Raw genomic sequence first — 25458 nt, 5'->3', positions numbered from 1 at the left:
CATAACAAAGCTACGTTATGTCAAAATTGATGCATGTAATTTATTGTTGAAAATGTCCATACAAGAATGACTTGGATTGATAGGGAAATGCAAGCTAAGATCCAAGTGATGCATTGGATCCCATTCAGATTAAATTATTTTTTTTTTTGTCAGCATTTGTTCATAAAATCTAATCAAGCAAATCAAAAGTCATCTAATAAATAATTTTTATTTTGTAGTAGTATAAGTAAATAAAATTATAGTCAGTTTATTTACACTTCCATTATATTATTTTATTTTTAATTACTATTTTATGCTTATATACATGTCTAAAGGTCATGTGATACGAGATCAAGATTACAAAAAGGTATTCTAGTAGACCTAGAAGTATTACAAGCACTACAACTATTTTTCAAGTATTTATATTTGTGAAAAAATACGACAGAACAAAAGACGTGACAAGAGATGGAATCATATGGATAACCAAGTCGGGGCCCGGAGTGTCACAGTTAAGGATGTAATCGAATCAAATGAACAAGGCTATGCTCGTGTTCGTTCGTTAGAAAAATTAGCATGTTTGCGAATTGTTCACAAACGCATACCGAACATAAGTTTATGTTCGTGTTCGTACGTTAACGAAATTCAGTTGTTCGTGAACACTGGTCTCGAATACAAGCGATTAATGGACTGATTAACGAAAAATTACTCAGTTACTGGGTGACTAGCGATTAATCGCTGCCTAGTCACCGCCTAGTCGCGATTTTTACAACACTAGGCAAAATATGTTTAGTTAAACTTAGTAGTACAAGTGGATTTCATACATGTAAAGATCGGGCATCATAAACCATGCCAATATACTACTATATGAGTAAAATGAGTATATGACACTTGCAAAAGTATGTGGCCAAACAAAACTGTGAAGATCGGGCTTTTGATAGGCATACGAATATTAGTGTAAAGGGCCCTAAAATATATTTGAACACCTCTCCTAGATTTACGCAACTGTTGGGCTTGGGCCAAAACAAAATCTCAAGAAACATGTTGGGCTTTAGGCCCAAAAGAAACATGTGACATTGTGAATTTGTGATTGCTCAGTTGACCAGACTGGAAAGAGGAACAGATGAATTGATTGGGCCCTTGGGGGAGCAAAACGAAGAGTCGAAGATCATGCAGACCCGGGGTGGTCGAGTAGTCGATTTTGGCCACAGCACCTGGTATCACGGTGATTGGCACGTCGTTCCGTACCGTTAAAAAAAAATATAGTTGTTGATCTTTAGTTACTTTTCTTGTCAATATGATCATCGAATTTATCAATCTATTCTATTATAATGTCTACTCAATTTATTGTTATTCTATTTTATCTAATCAAATAGTCTAGATGATTGGACGAAATAATAAATCATCAATAAATGAAATAAACAATGTCAAAGATTGAATAAAATAATTATAGGAATCATTTCACTAAATTATGTTGTTTTTTATAATAGATAAAAACATTAACAACGATGTAATAGAACTAATGACACTTAAAAAGTTTGTACTTTATATAGTAACAACAATGTAATAGAACTAGTGATGTTTAAAAAGTTTATACCTTATATAGGCTTGAAAACTAGCTGGTCTGTTCGTTTGCTTAGACTACCTGATGTGGAGGCCGCTAGCGGGTGGCGCTAGCCACGTGGCTTGCGAAAACCACAACATGGTCAAGCTAACGCCGGTGCGAGCGAGCGAAGTGGGTGTGGTAGCCTGGGCGAGTGGGCTTGTTTACGAGTGCTTTGGGGAGCTATTGGTGAAGCTACCACAACATGCTCAACTGAGGGGGGAGCGAGTGGGCAAGACATCTAGTCAGCGACTTAACGTCATGTGTCGGAATATTAGAGGATGAATCCGGATACTCACTTGGACCACATATGAGCTTGTTCCTTAGGTTCGTGAACGTTACATATTAAAGAATTTTAATAGTAGATTTATACTTGAACGAACAATTATATAGGAAATTTTATTTTAATTTAAATATTTTTAGACCTTTTTTATATATTTTATACTTCATGTTTGTTTGTTTATCTATTAAATCAACGGAAATGAGCAAACAAACACATTTTTTAATAAAAGAAAATGAATATTATGTATGTTTTAACTTTAACTAGTATTAAACACCCCCCGCGTTGCGGCGGGGGCGTGCACTAATGCGACACTGATGTCAGCGACCACCGACGACACTGAAGTTGCGGTGTTAATGCGAAGAAATTAAACCGAAACATAAAACATAGAATAAAATAACTAAGTTGATCTAGGACTTGCGCGTTATGATAAACCCGCGTCAATTTTTTCTCGTTTGACAGGTTCATCGTAATCTATATATAATATATATCATTACCACTATACAAACCATAATGCATACATTACAACAACCATTGCATCAATATGTTGCAAATTATATTTATATAAGATTTTGGCTAAATTAATTAGATTATTATAAATAATAATAATTTACAAATAAAACAACACAACTTTGAATGGATCAAACCGATTGAATATGGTAAGATAATGAAACCATTATTTGATTAGGGTACAACCACTTAAGCACAATTTACAACCATACATGCATACAAAAAGATTGAATTTGGTAAGGTAATGAAACCATTATTATTTGATTAAGAGCATTCACATCCTAACCATCAAATTATGTGAGGAGGGGTTTTTATATTATAAAGGGTATAAAAAGTGGTTGTGAGTAGAGGAGAGAGAAAATGTTACTGTTCATCTGTATATTTGGGGGGACACTGTTCACCTGTTATAATTTTTTAATATATTTTGAAAGTGGTTGTGAGTGAAAGTTAGAGAAAAATGTAATGATAATATTATTTAATTGAAAAGAGAGAGAAAAAGTATTTGTTTTTAGTGGAAATATATTGATATAGGAGTTGTTTTTTAGTGGAATGTATGTATAATTTGATGGATTGGATGTGAATTAAGGTACAACCACTTAAGCACACATTACAACCTATATTTGATTGAGGTACAACCAATAAAGCACAAGTTACACATAAATATGCACACAAATGTTTCTATTTAATAGTATATAAATATCTTTATGATCTTTTATTTTGATAACTTGTATTTCAATGTCACACCCTGATTTTCCGGTGAGTCTCGATTTGGAGTTTATGCATGACGATTGATATCAATAATCACAATTCACAACGGAAGATGGAAATTTAAACTAACTATTACAAAGTAAAAATTTAAAAGTTCAAAAATAATATACAGACATATCATACTAAAAGATTCACAGGCTGGCCGAATATAATAAAATATGGCTTGAGACTAATAGGGTCTTTTGTGGAGTTGCAAATTCCAAATCGCCTAGACCAAGCTGCTCCAGCCTATTCAGTATTTGTTATATAACTTGCTCTTAGTCTTTTAAATATACGTCAGTTTTCACTGTTAAATACAATTAACAAACTCTTTTTGAAAATCTTTTCAAAAACTATTTGATACCATTTGGTATATTGTTTTAAAATAACTTGGGATAAAATAATGTTTCTTGTTTCTAGTTTTAGATGCTTGTCAATACATATGGGGGGACATGAACTAAACGCCGGTTCATGATTAACCGACACACCACATTTTCAATATCATATAAAATGGCATTAGGGTCTGTCAGGTGTATGCCTACACCCCGCGCTTAAGTCGTTGCCACTTGCAATTAAATGAGCTTAGGATATGCAGGACACAATCGTATTAACCCTAAATGTTTAAGTTATCAAGCAAAACGGATGAAAACGAGTTATTTAAAAGTTGGACATCATTCGTCATTGATTTAATACCCGACCAAGCGGCTAAAGTCGTATCCCAAGCCCTTATAAAGAAAAATAAGCTAAGAGTATTTATAAATACAATAAGTTTATGTTTATAATTAACATTTAACAGACTTTATATTAAAATTTTTACCAATAATTGAATAATCCACTTGGTTGATATAATCATCTTTATAGCAAGCATAAAAAACAATTTGGCTTGGTAGGGTGGCGTACCCAACACCATTTGCATTTTGCAACCAATTTGCACTCTCACGAGTACAAAAGTCAATGTTGGAATCATATATAATCATACTTCAATATTTAAATTATGAGTACATATACTTTGTGGTTATTTTTTAAATATGATATACCTGAATTTATTTAGGTTCCTCTTACCATTTTTGTATCATCTTTCATACTTCTCTATTTAAAATTAATTATTAACATAAAATATCAAAGTTATTTTTTCTAAATATATCCATTCTGAGTTGATAATGACTTTCTCTTTTATATATAAAATAAAAATAAATATGACAACTCTGTGAGCTTTTTCAAAAATTGTGGACCGCACTACATGAACTAAAGTGGTAAATTAAGAATGATATTTAATCCATATTTTTATATAACGTCAATCTATCGAATACTTGTAGTGTACGTTGACATTGGATGCTTTGTCGATGACGGTCGTATATTTTTCTTTAGATTAGACGGTCGTATATTAAATGTTTGAAACGACTCGTTGAGTCAATAGGTAGTTGAAATATTCATCCTAGACATCCACGATTAAGAAGCTAGTCGATACTTTATATATATATATATACACGTAGAGGGTAAGTACAATGTAAAAAGGACCTAAAGTGTGAAAAGTGTAAGAAGTGTTTTAAACTACTAGATCTTTGATCTAATGGTTGAGATCAATAGGGACCAAATTGTAAATTGTGTTTTTATTATTTGGACTGATTTGAAAATTGTAGGAGTAATAGTGTCTTTTTATATGTTTCAAATAAGGAACCCTCTCCTAAATTCCAGCGATCCATTTTTAAACTAATACTAAAAATCCGGACATTCTAAAAATCTGGAAACATGTAACTGCTAACAGAAATATATAACACTATATTACGCTATGTAACACTATATAATACTATACATCCATTATTGACCTGCTACCAGAAAATATCACTATATACCACTATACATCATCATAGACTGCTACTAGAAAATATAACAATATGCATCATCATAGACTACTACCAGAAAATATAGAGGAGAGACACTTTAGGGGAGCTGAGAAACTTAGACTTTGAACGTTGGGTACCCACTACCCGAAGCGGCAACACCGCTGCCGGTCTGCAGGTAGAGGTTGGGGTGGGTACAAGCTGAGTGTGTGTATGCGTGAGGGTAGGAGAGAGATAGAGAGAGTTGCGTGTATAGAGAGAAAAAGTGATGTAAAAAGGTGGGGTCCATGTTTTAGATAGTAGGGCCACAAAAGTGGATAATCTAAAGTAGTGGATGAACTAAATGACGTAAGGGCGTAGGGAGTGGTTAAACACTTGGAATAGATAAACTCTCAAATCACTCAATCACATAGCGTCATGTCAATTGTTTACCTAATGCTAAAAAACGTTGGCGGTGGTTTACCTAATGGGGTTTAGGTAAACTATCTTTTAAAAAAATGTGTGATTGATTGAGAAGAAATGGACCCCACCACACACGCTATCTCTCCCCCTTTCCATCCCTTCACCGAGTCGGTGAACCTTCACCGATTCCACCCCCAAATTCGGTAAACATTGTTCGGTAAACTCTTGGCATTGGTCACCGATCGGTAAACAAGAAGTTTACCGACTTCACTCCGTATGCCCTAACAAATAACGATTGAAGGATTTTAGGGTGGGAACTTAGGACCACACTATCAGAACTTGTATTAGTTATGTTAGTACACCGCTTTTACATTTGATTTCACATTTAAGCAAGTTAAAGAACTTCAATGTACACTAAAATTAAGTTCAAGAATCTTTATATAAAAATAACATGTGAATGGAGCAGAGAGAAAATGTTACTGTTCACATCCATTTCATCAACTTGTGTTAGACCATGCGTAATGGTGTAACATTATAATGCCCCCACCATGGGGCGTTTTGCGCCATGTGGCAGCCCAGTCAGCAAGGGGCATTATACCATAAAATGGTGTAGTGGGGCATTATTCAGATAATGCCCATGCAATCATTTCCCAATTATTTTTTTTAAACTTTAAATACTTTATTAAATAAAAAAAATACAATACTAGAAATAAAAAACATAAAATCCGATTAAATAAAAAAAATACTACAAATAAAAAAATTAAAATCCGAATATAAAAAAAAAGACTAGTTTTCATCTTCGCTTTCTTCACCCTCGTCCTCCGTTTCTTCCTCTCCCTCCGGTGGAACATACCGAACCGACCATGCGTGGTGTAGTAAATCAACCATTAACTGGGAATGGTACGGTTCGTAACGCAACTCTCGCGCGTTATTCACTCTTTCTTCCTCGTCAAAATAATCCTTCATCAAACGATCGTGTGCCCCGCGTCGGTCTCGTTCAATATAACCTCTTTTACCTTTTTTGGCTTGTGGGCGACGACAATGCTCGGCATATCTCATCGCTAGTTTACAAGCACCCGTAACCGCCTCTTGCTCAACCTCCTCATCGGTTGAACCATCGCCATCCGCAAAAAACTCGTGATAGCAATAGTTTAGCATGGAGGAAGAACTAGGAGAATCCATCAAGTTTTTATAAAATTCTTGTATTTTTTAGAGAGTTTTTGTGATTATTTGAGTTGAAAATGTTTGAGGGTATATATATATATATATATAGGGGGAAATAAAAAAAAAAAATAATAAAAACTAGCCGTTAGCAACTAGCCGTTTGATTCGTCCGTTCCACATTCTCGAGCGTTTTAAAAATCACGCCAAAACAAATTTTTTTCAAAAAAAACGCCGGAAAACGCCCCGTGTAATGGCGAATCCGGCGTTATGCAGCGTTTTTTTTCAAATTTTTTTAAAAAAAACGCCCCGTTACGGGGGGTCTTAGTGGGGTTTTTATAATATAAAAAGTGGTTGTGAATGGAGGAGAGAGAAAATATTATTGTTCATCTGTATATTTAAGGTGATACCGTGATTCTATTCACCCCTATAATTTTTTAATATATTTTGAAAATGATTGTGAATGAAAGTGAAAGAAAATATAGTGAGAAAGGTATAAAAATATATTACTTAATAAAAAATACATGTTAACCTTATTAAAATATACACTTTTACAAACCAACAACATTCATTGTAAAATGGACAATAATAGTATCCGACGGCCACCTGGATCACCAAACAGACAAACTATCACCAAAAACATTGCATTCTCCATATTCAAACCCACCTTTCCCAAACCAAAACCATTTATGCTTTACTCACTTGTAACCTACGCATCAAAACTTGTACATTAACATAAAAAAAGGGGAAAATCACGAAATTGGCCACTGCAACGCCGTCTTTGCGAAAATGGCCACCGGACACCCCTTGACGAGCCGGTTCAAAATCCTGAAACGGCACATGAGTTTTTTTTAACGGCCGTCCACTCCCCGGTTGACACGTGTCCGACATTCCCTGAAACGGCTTGAGAAGGAAGCTGTGAACGACACGTGGCTGTTAATGTGGAAAGATCTTAGCCAAGCCGTTACAACCGGCTCATGTGGAAAGATCTTAGCCATGTTCCTTCAACGAGCCAAGCCACGTTCTTACGAGATAGCCAAGCCGTTTCCGTACGATCTGGCCAAGCCGTTACAGCTGACATCCGAGCCGTTTCCGTGAACTACTTGTGCCGTTTTAGCTGGCTCCAAGCAGTTTTAGCTGGCGCCAAGCCGTTACAGAAGGTCCGTGCCGTTTCAACACATTGTTCGAGCCGTTTCAGCTGGCTCAAGCCGTTTGAACTGAATTGAAGCCGGTACAGCTGTCAAATGCCGGGTCAACGTGTTGTTCAAGCCGTTACCGGGTTCAACGTGTTTTTCATGGCGTTTGAGCTTATGTTCTCACTATATATATACCCACTTGTTTTTTGGTGTGCTTGTTTAACGAATCCATCTAACACACTTAAATCTCAAATAAAATGTTATCTTGGTTTCTTTATGTTATTAGCATAGATGTTTTTGTGTATCAAATGCATGAAATATTTATGAAATCACACGTATCTGCTAGTGACGTGTTCCTTGGCTTTAGTTATCAAATTCGGTTTTGATATTGCTTATCATATTGGAGTGTCTTACTCTTCAGAAATGCCGGATCTAACTACCCAGTTAGTCCGGATGGAACTATCCAGCAAAAGACGCATCTCTATCATTGCTACAAGCGTTTTGACTGGAATTCCAGAAGAAGGGTTTTGATTCACTCCTAACTTTGAATTTGTTCTCGGGGAGGTTCTAAGTTCTAAGCAGTGGTTTGGTCAAGTTATCTGAAGACTGCTTTCTTGGAGACCGAGATTTTTTCTCTACTACCCGGTTCTGCTGTTATGAGAAAGGGTTCCGATGAAAAATTTTGTTTGTAATTTTTTCATGTTATATCTTTTATGTAATTTGTAATAATTAGTAATAAAAATTATGTGTTTCGTTCACTTTTACTTATGATTTGGGCTTTTTATATGGGTTGTTCACAAAACAAGTTAACGAAAAAAATAAATAAACTGTGTTGGGCTATGTATACGGGCTGTGCACTAACAAGTTAAGGAAACTGCTTTGGGCTTTTTATTTGGGCTTTTCACTAACAAGTTAACAGAAAAAAATAAATAAACTGTTTTGGGCTTTTTATACGGGTTATTCACTAACAAGTTCACGAAACTGCTTTGGGCTTTTTATATGGGCTATACAGTAACAATTTAAAAGAAAAAAAAATAAATAAACTGTTTTGGGCTTTTTAAACGGGCTTTTTACCCGTTGCCTTTCCATCTTCCCATGTAAACGGCTAACCATTATTACTTCCACACCTATTACCCACTATATAAACCCCCCCAAACTTCTCATTTCTCCACGCCGTCCCCGTTAACACTCTTTATATTTCGACAATACATTCCGTTCATCCGTTCAAATGGCAAACTCGTGGACAGAAGTTGACGACATCGCCTTGTGCGAAGCCTGGGAGGAGGCAGTGACCAATCCTCCACCACGGGGACAGGGTGGCCTTTGGGTCCGTGTTCAACAAATTTTTGGACAGCTTCGTGGTCCTCTTCTAGGTTTCGTGTGGTCCGGTTGGAATGCGAGAGGTTTGACCGCTATTTCCAGAGGGTGGAGAGAGAGATGCCCGACCTTGAAGAGGATGATCAGAAGGCGGTGGCGCTGATCAACTATCGTCATGACGAGGGACAGGATTTCAAGCATGTTTCGGAGTGGGAGGCTATTAGGATTTATTTTTAGTTTTTTTTTTTTAGTATGTTTTTTTAGTGTTTTTATGTTTTAGTATGTTTTGTTTAGTGTTTTTATGTTTATGTTTAATATTTATATAAAAAATATTTTGGATGTTATAAAGTTTTGCATGTTCTAAAGTTTTGCATGTTATAAAGTTATAAGTTTTGTTAACTGCGACGACGAAAAGTTTTTTTATCTGCCAATTGTGGACTGCAACTAGTTGTCACGTTAAGCCCAACGTGAAGCCCAACCTGGCCCAAATGTGGACTCAAAATAATTGTCAACTGGGCCGTTGTATAGAATTCGCTCTATCCGAAATTATGGCCATTTCAGGTATTTCACCGATACATTCTTTAAGCTTTGACAGAAACCATGTCCAACATTCACCATCCTCTGATTTTCCTATTCCGTAGGAAATTGGTAAAATTTGGTTGTTTCCATCCATTCCAACAGCTAAAAATAACGTCCCCTTAAATTCACCCTTTAGGTGTGCAGCATCAATGATCACCACCGGTCTTAAATTGCATATAAAGGTACGAATCTGAAACAAAATTATTTAAAAAGAGTCAAGAACATGTAGTTTGTCGAAACAAAATAAAAACAGATAATGCTATAACTTACCGCAGCACCAATCGCGACAAAGACCATCTCAAACCGACGCTCGTGATCAGTCTTGATATGTGTAACAGAACCAGGATTTGCCCGCTCAAGATTGTAACAGTAAAGTGGTAGTTCTGCGAACGACTCTCTGCTTGATCCTTGTAAAAGCTCTAGTGCCAGACTTTTTCCACGCCAAGCTTGACTAGTGGTTATCTCAACTTGGAATCTCTGTCTAAAATCTTTCACTATTTCATTACAACGATATATTCTTCCACTGTCTTTTAAAGGTTCTTTTAAATAATGAGCAACAACATGTGGGTTTGCCTGACGAACATGTGGGTACGTTAGCGTCTTCGAGCACGTGTGTTTATCGTTAAAACTCTTAACAAAAAACACCCCACTATCTCCAAAACTCCTTGCACGGAAACGCCAACCGCAACCGTCGACCAAACATGACACCTGGTACCGAGTTTTAGAGGATCTATCTACTTTAAACTCAAAGTGTTCTAACAAACATTTTTTTCCCAATTCAAGTTTCATGTCTTCTTTGTTATTAAATACGTGACCTGGTTCAAAAGTAATTGATGAAGATCGCGAACAATTTTCGAAAGAATTATCAGGATTTGGTTGGGAGTCGTTTACAACATCATAATTTTCTTCATCACTACAGAAATTTAAATCAGGAACTAAAAATTTTTTTGGACTTGAAAAACCAGATGATCCAACACCAAACCCTTCAATCACATATAATTTATAAATTTCAAAAATATTTTCCATAGCAAAATTATAAAAAATTGCAAGATCTTCATCGTTTATTATATCTATGGGATCACTAAAGGAAGACAACCGATAAGATAACTTCGTAATGTTTGTAGAACTACAAATGTTTGACAGTTTACTTAAAAGAGCGGTGTATGAAAGGTTGGGTTCAATTTCTAAACCACGTCTACTTGAATCAGCATCAGCAACATACTCCAACTTTCCGTTAACGATTTCCCACTTTCCGCCAGTGTATACAACCAAACGAATCTTCATAATTTTAAGTTGGAAACTTTCTTTTACAAAATGCCAAATGTTTTTATAACTTTAAACAAATCTGTTGAAAAAACAAATACAAAAATATAGGGAAAAATTTTTAACGGCCACTCACTAAATATAAAGGTTTGAAACGGCTTGAGCCAGCTGAAACGACTCGAACAATGTGTTGAAACGGCACGGACCTTCTGTAACGGCTTGGCGCCAGCTAAAACGGCTTGGAGCCAGCTAAAACGGCACAAGTAGTTCACGGAAACGGCTCGGATGTCAGCTGTAACGGCTTGGCCAGATCGTACGGAAACGGCTTGGCTATCTCGTAAGAACGTGGCTTGGCTCGTTGAAGGAACATGGCTAAGATCTTTCCACATGAGCCGGTTGTAACGGCTTGGCTAAGATCTTTCCACATTAACAGCCACGTGTCGTTCACAGCTTCCTTCTCAAGCCGTTTCAGGGAATGTCGGACACGTGTCAACCGGGGAGTGGACGGCCGTTAAAAAAAACTCATGTGCCGTTTCAGGATTTTGAACCGGCTCGGCAAGGGGTGTCCGGTGGCCATTTTCGCAAAGACGGCGTTGCAGTGGCCAATTTCGTGATTTTCCCTAAAAAAAGCACTCTGTTAAACAAACAGCGCCAGAAAGCACTCTATTAAACAAACAGCGCCGAAAGTTTACCGCCCCCGGTTCCATTATAAATACCACTCCCCTTCAATACTTTTTTCCCCAAAACCAAAACCCTAATTTAACAAATCTCTCAAATTACATTCAAAATTTCTCTACAATTAACATGGCCGGAACCTTAACTAACTCCGCCGGAGCAACCTCTTTCCTGTTCCTCAACAACCACCGCTCATCCACAGCAAATTCAACCAAATCGACCTCAAATTTGCACATCCGAAACCGCAACGGTAACAGTTTGAAAGCATCGCTTCATGCTGTGATCGATGAGCCACTGGTTGAATCTACGAGATCGATGAGTTTGTATGATGTTTTGTGTGTGAAGAGAGATGCTACGGCTTGTGAGATTAAATCTGCGTACCGGAGTTTAGCGAAGCGGTATCATCCGGACACTTCCGGTTTGAATGGAAACGGTGATCGTGATTTTATTGAGATTCGGAATGCTTATGTTACGTTGTTTGATCCGATGTCACGAGCTTTGTATGATTTGAAGTTGAGTGCTGGATTTGAACGGCGATCGGGAGTGTGTAATGGTGCCGGAGTTTACGCCGGACGGCGGTGGGAGACTGATCAGTGTTGGTAGATTTAAGTAGAGAACGGATGTATGTAAATTGTGTGACTCTCTTTTTGGGCTTTGTAAATTTGGTCATTAATATTATTTACTCTTGCCCCACCACTTTTACCGAAAATAGGGATGGTAATAGATCGGGTTTGGGACTTGTTTAGGTAAACTTAAACCAAGATCTAAACTCGGTTAGATAAGCTTGTCCTAAACCTGTTATAAAACCTGTCATGTTTCTAGCGGATAAATACCCATCGGGTATCGAGTAAACCCGTTAATTTAAAAAATTACGTGTTGGATATACCCAACAACAAAATCCGTCGGGCATCTATTAGGTAACTAATAATTAATTACATTTAGTATTATCACTATAGAAATATAGCAAATAACTACATTGTATACGGAATAAAGTGCATATATGTTTAAAAATAAAAGTGCCAAAATTAGGGCTAGCAATAGATAACTTTTATAAAACACGATTAGACTTGTTTACTGAAAAATACCATGTGATTTTTTTATTTTTTTAATAATTATTTAACTTTTTTAAATAATTAAAATTAGAAGGTTAGGATCCATCATTTATGGTTCTTGGTACATAAAACATACAATTGTGTTATAGACATTGGATATAAGTTAGTTAAACGAGTCGTATCCATGTTTATAACTTGTGTTTTTCGCGTCGTCAGAGACATGTTAAACCCACTAAAACACATTTGCTAGCCCTAACAGAAATTGTAAACACATCTGGCATACACCTTTTTGTTAAAAGGTTTACAATCCCAAAAAACATGCAAGAATGAAACGAACTCACACGTTTAACTACTTCTCAAGTATTACGATGTCACAACATTTGACTCGCCATAAGTTGCTTAGCATAATGAGAATGATTGTCTAAAACGACCCAACCCTCAAATATTACGTCTGGTAAACTCGTATATTTCATATCATATCCTTGGTACTTTTGATTTTTTTTTTCAATTTATTCCCCCAATTAGCATATCATCTACATATAGGGCTACATTAACATATTCTTTTTATATGTTCTTAAATAGATAAATTTGTCAAAGTGAAACTCTTTTACGTAGTTATGAGGGTTTTAATCTCTGTGTAGTGTAGTGTATAGATTTTAGTTCTTGTGTGAACTGAAACTCTTCATACGTGTTATGTGAGTTTTTTTTTGTGTGTTATGTAATAGCCTATTTATAGATACAATGGTACCTCATTTAGTCATTTTTGTAAAGTTGTCTTTTTGTTATATTGTTTGAAATAGTGTAACTTTTTATGAAAGAGCGCGACTCTTATTATACCCTTATAAAGAAGCAAATTTTTGGTGCATATCAACTTGTACATTATGCTTTGCACATTATTCAAAAAAAACTTGACTTTTTACTTTTAACCCAAATGTTTTTACCTTTTGTAATTTTAACCCTATATAATTTGTTTTTTTTAACTTTAACCCAAAACTTTTCATTATTTGCAATTTAACTTCACAACTTTTGTCACTTATACTTTTCATCTTTCGCAAATTTCCGTTTTACGTATAGTTCTAAATTTTTCGAGTTAATACGACGTAACGTACATGTGTGGTTCAACGTTTTTGCCTCTATTTTTCCATGTTTGAAAGGTTTCGCAACACGCATATCCTAGGTCGAGTCAGTGTTGGTGGTCGATGACGGTTGTGTGACATTGGTACTATTTGACACCGTTTTACGCCCCGCTGCAACGCGATGTGTACTTTGTGGGTTTTTTAAAGAAAAACTGGTTATGCATATGGTTGTCGTAACATTGGCTTTAGGGGTTTTCCAAAAAAAAATGGTTTTTTTTTTTTTACTTTTCACCCAAAAGTATTTCATAAATTACTTTTAACCCAAAACTATTTGTTTTTTACTTTTAACCCAAAACTTTTTATCTTTTGCTATTTATTCTCATAAGTTTTTTACTTTCAACTTTGTTCCTTTATAGTTTTCATTTTCCGCAAATTTTTTGCTTTATGCTTGGTTCTAAATTTTGTGACATAACACATCGCAACGTGTGTCTTTGGCTTAACGTTTTTACGTTTCGTTCTAAATTTTGCGAGTTAACACGATGCAACATGAGTGTGTGGGTGAACGTTTTACATCGTCTATTTATTCCCCGTTTGACAGGGTTAACATAATGTACGGGTCCTAGACCGACTTAGTTATAACTAAAGAATCCCCGCCGCATTCCGGCGGGTCGTAATCCTAGTTAGATATAAAAATGTGACTTTTCATCAAGTAATGGTGATCTAATAATACTTTGCATGAAGAATTATTGCTTTCACCAACTTTTACAAGTTTAAACTCATTTCTCATCCAGATCTTACCTATATTGAAGGGGTATGGTTCTAAAGAGCGTGCGCATGCGTGCACCCAAAGGACCATACCATCATAGAAGCTTCGGTGTCCAAATAAGATCTAGAAGGTCGATAGACAAGCCTGGAGAGAGACGTGGGGCACCATTGATGACGACAGGGAGAGCACTGGCGACAACTAAGGAAAAGGACACCACGTGGCATCAATCATTGGATGTCAGATTCTGTCGCAGAATCTCCAAGGTTGTGACAACTAAGGAAAAGGACACCATTGTTGACGACACGTGACAACCACGTGACAACTAAGGAAAAGGACACCACGTGACAACTAAGGAAAAGGACACCACGTGACACCACGTGGTTCCAAGGAAAAGGACACCACGTGACAACTAAGGAAAAGGACACCATTGATGACGACAGGGAGAGCACTGGCGACAACTAGCGACAACCAGACAAAAAGTACTAGAGGACGCTGCGGTGGAGCGAATAACATTATGCCAAGTCAACCCTAGTACAGATAAATGGTCCTATCGTGTCAGGAGAGACAAAACGGATATTCTCCTTGAGTGACAGCTGACGAACGACTAGCTGGCTCCTACCTCCTTCGAAACCCTTCGGTTAAAAATAGAGGACTTCACTATCAGGTTCAAGGATCGCTTCCCTTACTCTCTCATTCTATCACACACTTATTTCCTCAAAGCAAATTTGATCCTCACGCAGGAGGGAGGGTGGTTACAAGGAGAACCCCCAACTCATCCACCTCCTTGTAACGAGTTCACCGGTGCTATTTCGTTTTACAGGATTGATCAAGAAGAAAGGATAAAGATTAACCATCATATATGAGACTACACCTCTAAGTCCAACCATGTGTTGACTTAGTATTTCTTCACATACGAATATACCAAGTTAACAACTTCAAGAGACAATCATTTCTAAATGCATACCACCAAATGTCGATAGGTGAGTCCCATCGTATCATTGTACTATAATTAATGCTAAAAAACAGTTTTTTTTCTTTGAAGAAATTCTAGAAGTTAGCTTATACTATTTGATTATATTACTATATTTTAAACTTGTATATAGAAATAGAAAGCTCAACAACATAGCGGTGATGATGAACCCGTTAAATATTTATTTCTTTTGTATATAACTGTCTACGACTTTATCCGATAAACAAATACTTTATTGGAATCGGATACTAAAAGAATAATTATGAACTTACACTTGGCATCTATTTGCTAATGATTAACCAATCATTAAGGGGACTAGGGGTGGTTCACTAGTGATAGAATCTATCACTCCCACTATTCAATCAAGTCATGCCATGTGCACAACCAATATTCTATCACTAGTGATAGAAATGTAGAGGGGGTGGTATCACTAGTGATGGTATTACAACCTTTTTTATTTATTCCATCAGTGTACAACTCCTCAGCACTAGAGTACAACCCACCATACACAAAGTTCCAAAGTTCAACGCGTGACCACCACAACGCGTTAACTCTTCCACGCGTGGTGGATGTGAGTGGCGGCCGTGTATAACGGCGTGGTGGAATTCATCACGGAACAAAAACAACCCACCCCGGGTCCTCTAAGTATTATTAAACCTTTTTCAAACCTTTATTATAAGTTTAAAGAAATATAATACTGAACTCATAACTTAGATACAAAAACATTGTTAGTAATTCTTCAATACTACAATTAAACATCTATTTCAATATTAGTTGTTTATACTGGTTATTCGTTTTATCAATAATAACTTAGAAATGAGATTTTAGTCGCTTTATATCGAATGATGTCACATTTATTACTTCTAACAACAATAGTAAAAAGTTGTTAGTTGTTAACTCAATAAGTTTTATCGATTTAGTGTCACATCATCACTCTCAATAACTTTGTATATTCTGTTTATAACCGGTTGAACCGATAACACAATTTAGTAGTTGGACATGTTTTGAATAAGAAGAAAAACTTTTCAATCATATATTTTTTAACAATATAAGTGAATTTAATACTATCCCTTAAAAGATAATTTTATTGACTCTTTTTTTAAACAACATATGTCTTTTAAATACAACCAACATTCAATTTGCATTTAAATTTTATGTAATATATAAATATTTTTTAAAATTAATTATGACGTTACTCTGTTCGGTTTAACAAGTGTGACGAGTACAATAGCATGGTGACTAGTTCGATGACGGGTCCAATTTTTCAGAAGATTAGACAACAAGAGCGAATATGCCCCACTTTTTGTGTTATGAATTTATGGATGTTAAGAATGTTCAAAAACCGTTGAAATGGGTCTGATCGTCTATACCGAGCTAAATCGGCAAGTTTAGTCTATTAATCTCGTCAAATCATTAGAGCCAGACCGTAAACATTCATAATGGATACAATGAGTGGATTTTTTTTAACAACAAAAATTCCAAGATATATAAAACGAAGGCCAGACAAGATATAAAACCCGAATGGATACACTAAGTGGATATTACGGATTTCTCCCCTTATATTTGACCCTCTAGAAGGTGGAGTCCGAATGCCCTTATCAATAATACAAATGCCAAAGTCAATGTTGAAACTAAAGAAAGTCAATGTGGCTAGTTATTCTTAAATCATGTACCTTTATTTATACGTTCATTTTATGTCGATGAGTAGCCACTTGATATATTAAATTATCCAAATTAGTATTATTATGTTAGACCTTGAATGGTTGTGGACTGCACAACGATGAAAGTAGTAATCGAATGACATACTTAAGAAGTATATTTAGTTATATTTGATAAAAAAAAAAAAAAAAAAAAGACTTTGGACTATGAATATTTACTTGCATTTTCATTTTTAGATAAATTTTTTCTTAAAAACTTGAATTGTCAATCATGGGAGTAATCATGTGTCAAGTGTTAAAAAGTTGAAAGAAACAAACGATTTTTTTATTTCACTTTCAAGGTAAGTTATGTGTATCCTTTCTCTCTTTATGAGTCTATGCTAATCTTTTGATGTGTCACAAGAGAGTTGTGTTGTGGTGAAAGACAAGGGGTGTGAGGGGTTATCAGTCTATTGAAAACATCTTGACATACGTTGAAGAAAACAATAAAAGAAGACTTATTTTCAGAGCTGATTAAAAAGAGTGGATATGTCAAAGAAAAGAATAAAGAGAGAATCTTATCAGTGGCTTCTCTGAGAATTTACGTATCTTGTTCGAGCTTGAAAAATGGGCTCATATGCCGTTCGTCCGTCCAGTTTCCTGCCGCGTATTTCTTTTTTCTAATCATTTTACTATTGGATTGGGCCCAATAAACCTATTATTAAGTTGGGTAAGTTATAAAAAAATACAAATCTTTTGATAATGGGCCTCTATATTGGATTTGTTATGTGTGTACAATTTTTTTTAAAAAATAACATATATATATATCGATTTTTTTTTAAAAATCCCGTGCCCCTCGAAAAATCGGGCCTTGTGCGAAAGTCCTCCCCGCACACCTAAAGAGCCGCCCATGAATCTTATTAGTGAGACAAAAGGTTTCCGACATCTTCATCTTGTCACATCCTTCAACTTCCGCCATATTCTACTTACACACCGGCCACCGCCTTCGTCTCTATGTTTGTCGTCACTAGCGTTTATATCGATCAAAGAACGACCGAAACAAAAGTTAAAAGCTTTACAAAAATTAGATTTGATTATAAATCTACAACTACTATTTTTTTAATTCCGTTCTGGCTATCGTCAATACAAATAGCATATTTTTCAGAGTTTTTAAGTTTTCCTAAAAATCTTTAAATAACACACGTGTTAAAAGATTACTAATCACGATCAATGTTGTAGAAGGCGCTAGGCGCTAGTCGGGCGGTGAGGTACCGCCTAGGGATTAATCGGAATGGGATTTTTATATGTATTTTTTCAAAATTATATATATATACCCAATAATATAAAAATAATACTTCAAAATTCACATAAATACTTCAAGTTTCAGATAGTATGGTTCGATTTTGACCGATTTTGACCAATTTTGACCGCCTAGGACCGATTTTGACCGATTAATATAGTCCGATTAATCCGATTTTTGACCGCCTAGGACCGCCTAGGTACCGCCTAGGACCGACTTTGACCATGGCCGATTAATTGACCGACTAGCTCAAAATTAGGCAGTAAGTGGCCGCCTAGCGCCTAGGCGCAGATTAATCGGCCGCCTAGGCCGATTTCTGCAACACTGATCACAATAATTGGTGTTTTTTTAAGAAAAAAAACCAACTATGATGCGACATAATTTTGAAAACGTCACAAGAATAATTTTACGTATTTAATACTATGACAATAGCCCATGGATTTATAGCCTAGTGGCATCTTGGAGGTGAGATAAGACTTTGGGACCAATAGGTCCCGGGTTCGATTCCCACAAGGGGGGGTTTTCCCATATTTATTGGGTTTCCTGCTGAATTGGTGTATAGGCATTATGCCTAGTAGAGATGGATATGATCGGGTGGTTCTGCTGGTGGCACGATGATACTACAGTAGTCCGTCAGTGATCCAAATTTACCGTTAGAAAAACAAAAAAAAATACTGTGACAATAAATTTTAAGACAAAATACACCACGCCACCACTTTTATAAATAACTAAGATGCCCCAATTTAAACGTTGGTCAGGTTCATTGGATACCAAACTAGTGCTTCATAATTTTAAATTGGTTGCATTGTGGTTACAAGTTATTTTAATGATTATAACACACCAACTTTATACTTTGCTTGTGCTCAAGAGCTTTTTTTTGTCGATCACTAGAAGTACATTTTTATAAACACATCATTTTTATGTCGTTTACAAAAAAAAGGTAAAAAAACAATTACAAAATCATAGAACATGGTATGATTACATTTGGATTTGTTTTTTTACGATATTTTCACATTAACTTCATGAGATTACACATTAGTCATGTTGTTTACAAAAAGAAGTAGAAAAAATAAAGAACACAAGAATATATGCTCCTGATTAATCGCTAATCAGAGATTTACCGATTAATTTTTATCTAATCGGTCAATTAATCAGTAGATGGTCAACAATGGTCAACTTCGGTCATAATTGGCCAAATCGGTGGCCGTCTAGCGATTCCAGTCAGATTCTTGACTAAAACATGTAAATTTCAGTAATTAATTCTATCTACTTGAAAATATGTGTTAAAAATATGTTAAAACATGTATACTTAAAAAACACATATGAAAATTTGTGTATATACATATAACGCTTAGAATTACAAATAAAATCCTAATCTGATTAATTTCGATTGATCGCTAGTCGGTAACTCATCGACCGACTAGCGCCTAGCGATTCTTGCAACACCGCTATATATGCATTAGTAAGTTTTGATTATATTATATATATCGGTTTTAACTACATGTCATGGTTAAAGTGTTAAGTCATTACCAAGTAGACATTGAACATCTTTCTATACTAATAAACAAAAATCTTTATGTACACATGTCACTCTCTGGTGCCTCCTCCCTTTTAATAATAGTATTACATATTAATTTTTATACATAAAATATAATATAATATTTATTAATATAGTTAGAGATATAAACGTATAAAGTCAAATTTAATTAATAATTATCTATAACAAATATAAATGTATCAAATAATATAATAAGTATAATATTATTTAATATAGTTAGAGATCAAACGTATAATTTCAAAATTAATTAATACTAAATTACTTTTTGAGTCCCTATGTTTTAGTGGTTTTAACCACTTGAATTCAAAATAAAAAAGTTTAACGTTCTGAGTCTTTAACCGCTCATTCACACCCCTTATAAAAAATTTCAAAAAACCTTTTGTAAGGCCGGGTTCTCTAAGTTCTCACAACTTGTATAAATTTTCATTTTACCCTAACCATATATATTTGTTAAGATAAAATATATTATTTGGATATAAACAATAATTTACTAATAAAGTATCAAATCATATTTACAAGTACTTATAGTATATGACTTAGAAGACTAAAATTACAAGCGGATTATCTAAATAAAGTATCAAATTATCTTTAAAGCGAACACTAAATGGTTTTTAAAAGACATATTTTTTTATTAAGTATATAACATTATATTTACTTAAGCCGTGTAATACACGTGTTCAATATTTTATTCCAATTCTAAATTTATGTTACTATCAATATGTTTTCATCTTAAAAAATGGTCCAACTTCCTAATAACATTGAGTTTTAAATATTAAACTTAATTTTAATCATATTACGCAACTAAAGACATTATCATTATGCTAAATAAAGACATTATATAATATTATAAAAATTTTAATTTGAATATTTAAATGTCAATTACTAATTAAAAAGTTGTTGTAGACGCTCAAATTTATAGTTTAAAAAACTTTAGTCCTATTTTTTTAAACGTATACTTTATTTTTAGTATGATTTTTTAATATGTAATATTTTCTGTACAATGATAATATTCGTATCTTGTCTCATGATCCGTATATCTAAAAATAGTATTTATATCAAAGTATTTATTATATCATTTATATACATAGTAGAATTTAATTACAATTCATTATCATAACCTCATAACTTATAATTATTTTTAAAAATACTTATAATTTTATGATCATTATTTTTTTTATTTTTTAGTGTTACTTCTTTTTAAGACATAATAAAATGGATTGTAGTATCTCAAAAGAGAAGTAAAAACTTAGAAAATTATTTTAAATAGCGAAAATTAACTGTTCTTTTGTTTTAGTATTTTATCTAAATAAGTCATTTCATTAATAAGGATTATATACAAGTTTATAATTTACATTTTCTCGTCATTTAACCCGTGTAATACACGGGGTTGTAAGCTAGTACAACATTATAACTAAACCACTTTTTCACATATAACAAATCAATTAAAAACTCAACTAGCGTCAATTACTAGAGCCTTTTGTCTCTTGACCCCGTTTAACAGGCCGAAACGTATTACGACTGTGTTGTTAATAATTGTAACTACTAAGTTCTAATCACATGATTAGGCCACTTAACTAATACAGTTATTATTTGTTTAATTAATTAAGAAAAAGACAAGAAGCCAATTGGATAGCCAAACAATCTGCCCACAACCTTGTATTCCCTTTTCCAGACCCAAAATTTCCATATCCAAACCTCCTCTCTTCAACAAACTTGTACAATCCACAACAACACTTGTAAACACATCTATCCTTAGCAATATTCCTTCTGGAAAAATCAATCTAAGAAACAAACAGCGGCGAAAGGTTGGCGCCCCATAAACCCCCAAACAATAATAATATTTTTTTAGTAAATTACGTTTTTAGCCTCTGTGGTTATATCACTTTTACTATATTAGCCTAAAATAAGAAATTTTAACATATCTGCCCCCATGGTCTCTATAACTAACCATTTTGGCTCCTAAGTATGGAGATCATGGGGGCCAAAGTGGTTAGGTATAGAGACTATGGGGGCTAAAATGGTTAGTTTTAGAGACCATAGGGGCAGATATGTTAAAAATTCTTATTTTAGGCTAATATAGTAAAAGTGATATGACACAGGGGCTAAAAACGTAACTTACTCTAATTTTTTTTTAAAGTAAAAAAAGAATCCCCAAAATTGGAGTATAAATTAGTCACCATACATTATTTCTTCCACATTCAATCAAATCATTCTCAAAATAATCCCCAATTTTCAATCAGATCAACATGGCCGGAACCCTAACAACCTCCGCCGGAGCAACCTCTCTCCGATTCTTCAACAACCGCCGCTTATCACCGGCAAATTCAACCGAATGGACATCAAATGTACATATCAGAAACCAAAACTACACTCCTAAAGCATCACTTCATGCAGTAATCGATGAACCGTTCGTTGAATCCACTACAATGAAAACAACGAGTTTATATGACGTTTTGAATGTGAACAGAAACGCAACGGCTTCCGAGATCAAATCTGCGTACCGGAGTTTAGCGAAACGGTATCATCCGGATGCTTCCGGTTCGAACCGGAATGATGATCGTGATTTTATTGAGATTCGGAATGCTTATGTTACGTTGTCGGATCCGACTTCACGAGCGTTGTATGATTTGAAGTTGAGGACTGGATTTGAACGGCGAGCGGGAGTGTATAACGGTGCCGGAGTTTATGCCGGACGGCGGTGGGAGACTGATCAGTGTTGGTAGAGTAGTGTTAACTTGGATTTGTTTTAGTTGTAAGAAGATTGGATTAAAATATTCAAATGTAATCCTAATTTTTAACCATTAGTTCTTGTCAAAACTATAATATGTTGGGGATATTAACTGAAATTACATATTACATTACGCATAATTATATATTTTTTAAATATAACTTTTAGTTACAGTAAATGAAAATAAATTTATGGTAAAATAAAAACTCACATGAGTTATAAGACGATGGGGTATGGGATCGGCCGATCGGGAACACCCCCCGGAAGACATTTCAGTGCCATTGGCACATTTATCCCGATCGCCCCGAAGAGAAGAGAAAGAAACGTTGGAAAGAGACGTTATGCAACAATTTAAAAAAAAAAAACTTTAATTATTTTTTTCTATTTAAACCCCTTTAACCATTTTTCAATTGACATTCTAAATTTTTCTCAACTATTTATCAAAAAAACTCATGGATCTGAGCCGATCAAACCCGCGTCCATTCTTTCCGAACATACCCGCTACTCCTTCGACTCAACCCCTACTTGTGTATCCCATGACATCGATGGATCCATTTTCGTTTAGTGAGTTTAGCCAAACTCCAAATGCTTGGCAAATTCAATACAAACATCAAATGCAAATGCAAATGCAAATGCAATCACAAATACCACAAATGCCACCGTCCCAACCTTTAGTCAAACTGCACTCGAGTTTGAAGACTACGTTTCTTTAGTCGTAAATGACGATTTTATACCCAAAACGCAACCAGGCGGATAACATTCCTTGGACACCGGATAAGTTGGAAGCACTTGCACGAACGTGGGTTAAAGTTTTAACCGATCCGATATTAGGTATATTTTATTTTGATTTTTAAAAAAAGTATAAAAATTAATAATTTTTATTTTATTAATAAACGTTGATTATATTTTTAAATTTTAATATAAATTAACATCGTTTCCTATTTTCGTTATACTAATAATACAACTTAAGATAACGCGTTTATTAAATTATGAATATATTATTGCAACGTATTTGTATTTATCTACATTAAAATTAAACAGTCAAATATAATTGATTTCTTCTTTAGCGTGAAGAACCAAACTGATACCGTCTGAACATCGGTACCCGTACCATTACTTTTGTTATGCTTTTAGTTTAACAATGGAGTATATTTTTTAACCAAAATCATCCGAACGATATCGGTGTCAATACCGCTATTCGTTTTTATCTCCTTTGGTTACTCTATCGAGTGCCAATATCGTATCGATACGATAAATTTACAGAACCGATACCGATCGAAAGTCCGCCGGAAAACGCGAGAACCCTCTAGTGTCAAAGATTTAAAAGTTATAACGTAGACTGTGTAATGATGAAATGAAATGTAAAAAAACTGTTGTCGCATTAGTGGTTTTACATTTCATACACAAGAAATCTCGTGATAATGTGAATGTCAACCAGTTTCTTATTATTGATTATAATCATGTTATTAATTTCAGAATACTTGTTTAATACTTTAAATTTAAGTAAAAATACTAATATTAACTAAAAATGTAACTAAGTATAAAGTTGGGGAAAAAGTATAAAAATATTGAAGAAAACCGGAACGAATAGCAAAAATATATATATATATATAGGTAGAGGATCCGGTAAAAAGTGCTCAAAGTGTAAAAAGTGTGAGAAGTGTATTATAACACTATATATAATACTATATAACACCATATAAACATCGTATAACAATATGTAACACCATATAATACCATATAACACTATGTAACACTATATATCATTATATAATAAATATAACACTATAGGTTGTCTGATAGCATGTCTATGATAGATGTATAGTGTTATATTTGTTATATAATGATATATAGTGTTACATAGTGTTATATGGTATTATATGGTGTTACATATTGTTATACGGTGTTTATATGGTGTTATATAGTATTATATATAGTGTTATAATACCCTTCTCACACTTCTTACACTTTGAGCACTTTTTACAGGATCTTTACCCTATATATATATATATATATATATATATATATATATATATAGGGGATGGTTCAAATGAAAACCACTTTTATTGTGAAAACTCGAAAACTAACTAAAAAAAGCCTAAAAAATACACAATTTTTTTTTCAATTTTTTTTATAAAAATCGCTAGTTTTTATATATAAAAAAAACTTTTTTTCAAAAAAAAAAAAAAAAAAAATTTGTGTAGTGCACATGTGTAATAATACACATGTGTAGTACACATACATATGTGCAGTATTACACATGTGCACTACACAAATTTTTTTTTTTATATTAAAAAACCTGCGAAATTTTGATTGCAAAAAAAAAAAAATTAAAAAAAAATTTTTTTGTATGTTTTTTTGGCTTTTTTTAATTAGTTTTCGAGTTTTTACAATAACTAGTGGTTTTCATTTGAACCTTCCCCTATATATATATAGGGGGCTGCTAAAATGAAAACCACCCCGAGTTGTAAGAACCGCGAGAACTACACCCCACGGAGCGCCGTTCGCCATGATTTTTTTTGTACAAGTAGATGTGTGTATTATAAACACAGCCGTAAAAAATCATGGCAAACGGCGCTCCGTGGGGTGTAGTTTTTTACACCACAAGTTTGGTGTTTTTTAATTTTTTTTCTTTTTTCTTTTTTTTTTTCACCAAACTTGTGGTGTAAAAAACTACACCCCACGGAGCGCCGTTCGCCATGATTTTTTACGGCTGTGTTTATAATATACACATCTACTTGTAAAAAAAAATCTTGGCGAACGGCGCTCCGTGGGGTGTAGTTCTCGCGGTTCTTACAACTCGAGGTGGTTTTCATTCTAGCGGCTCCCTATATATATATATATATATATATATATATATATATATATTGAAAATTTCTTA

At 34.4% G+C, this 25458-nt stretch overlaps 3 protein-coding genes across 3 annotated transcripts; 2 read left to right on the top strand and 1 right to left on the bottom strand.

Annotated features, from left to right (window-relative positions):
* Positions 1 to 9481: 9481 nt before the first annotated feature.
* On the bottom strand, positions 9482 to 10836 carry LOC110944101. Its single transcript, XM_022185816.1, has 3 exons — positions 10683 to 10836; positions 9823 to 10535; positions 9482 to 9742 (listed from the first exon to the last, which is right to left on the bottom strand). The coding sequence occupies exons 1-3, from the start codon at positions 10834 to 10836 to the stop codon at positions 9482 to 9484; spliced, it is 1128 nt and encodes a 375-aa protein (XP_022041508.1).
* Positions 10837 to 11518: 682 nt separating this feature from the next.
* On the top strand, positions 11519 to 12183 carry LOC110942149 (chaperone protein dnaJ 11, chloroplastic). The gene has a single exon (XM_022183878.2). The coding sequence runs from the start codon at positions 11620 to 11622 to the stop codon at positions 12091 to 12093; it is 474 nt and encodes a 157-aa protein (XP_022039570.1). The 5' UTR covers positions 11519 to 11619; the 3' UTR covers positions 12094 to 12183.
* Positions 12184 to 22037: 9854 nt separating this feature from the next.
* Positions 22038 to 22717, top strand: LOC110942150 (chaperone protein dnaJ 11, chloroplastic). The gene has a single exon (XM_022183879.2). It carries the CDS (start codon positions 22096 to 22098, stop codon positions 22570 to 22572), a length of 477 nt encoding a protein of 158 aa, XP_022039571.1. The 5' UTR covers positions 22038 to 22095; the 3' UTR covers positions 22573 to 22717.
* The last annotated feature ends 2741 nt before the right edge of the window (positions 22718 to 25458 follow it).

This window comes from Helianthus annuus, chromosome 5, assembly GCF_002127325.2.
Source record: "Helianthus annuus cultivar XRQ/B chromosome 5, HanXRQr2.0-SUNRISE, whole genome shotgun sequence".
Classification (NCBI taxonomy): Eukaryota; Viridiplantae; Streptophyta; class Magnoliopsida; order Asterales; family Asteraceae; genus Helianthus; species Helianthus annuus.
This window is presented reverse-complemented; position numbering and strand designations above follow the sequence as displayed.

Coding starts and splice junctions, on each gene's coding strand:
- LOC110942149 (XM_022183878.2), top strand. CDS start 11,620: ATGGCCGGAACCTTAACTAACTCCGCCGGAGCAACCTCTTTCCTGTTC.
- LOC110942150 (XM_022183879.2), top strand. CDS start 22,096: ATGGCCGGAACCCTAACAACCTCCGCCGGAGCAACCTCTCTCCGATTC.
- LOC110944101 (XM_022185816.1), bottom strand. CDS start 10,836: ATGAAGATTCGTTTGGTTGTATACACTGGCGGAAAGTGGGAAATCGTT. Junction 10,536..10,682: donor AAGTAAACTGTCAAACATTT/GTAGTTCTACAA, acceptor ATGTGATTGAAG/GGTTTGGTGTTGGATCATCT. Junction 9,743..9,822: donor TTGTCGCGATTGGTGCTGCG/GTAAGTTATAGC, acceptor ATTTTGTTTCAG/ATTCGTACCTTTATATGCAA.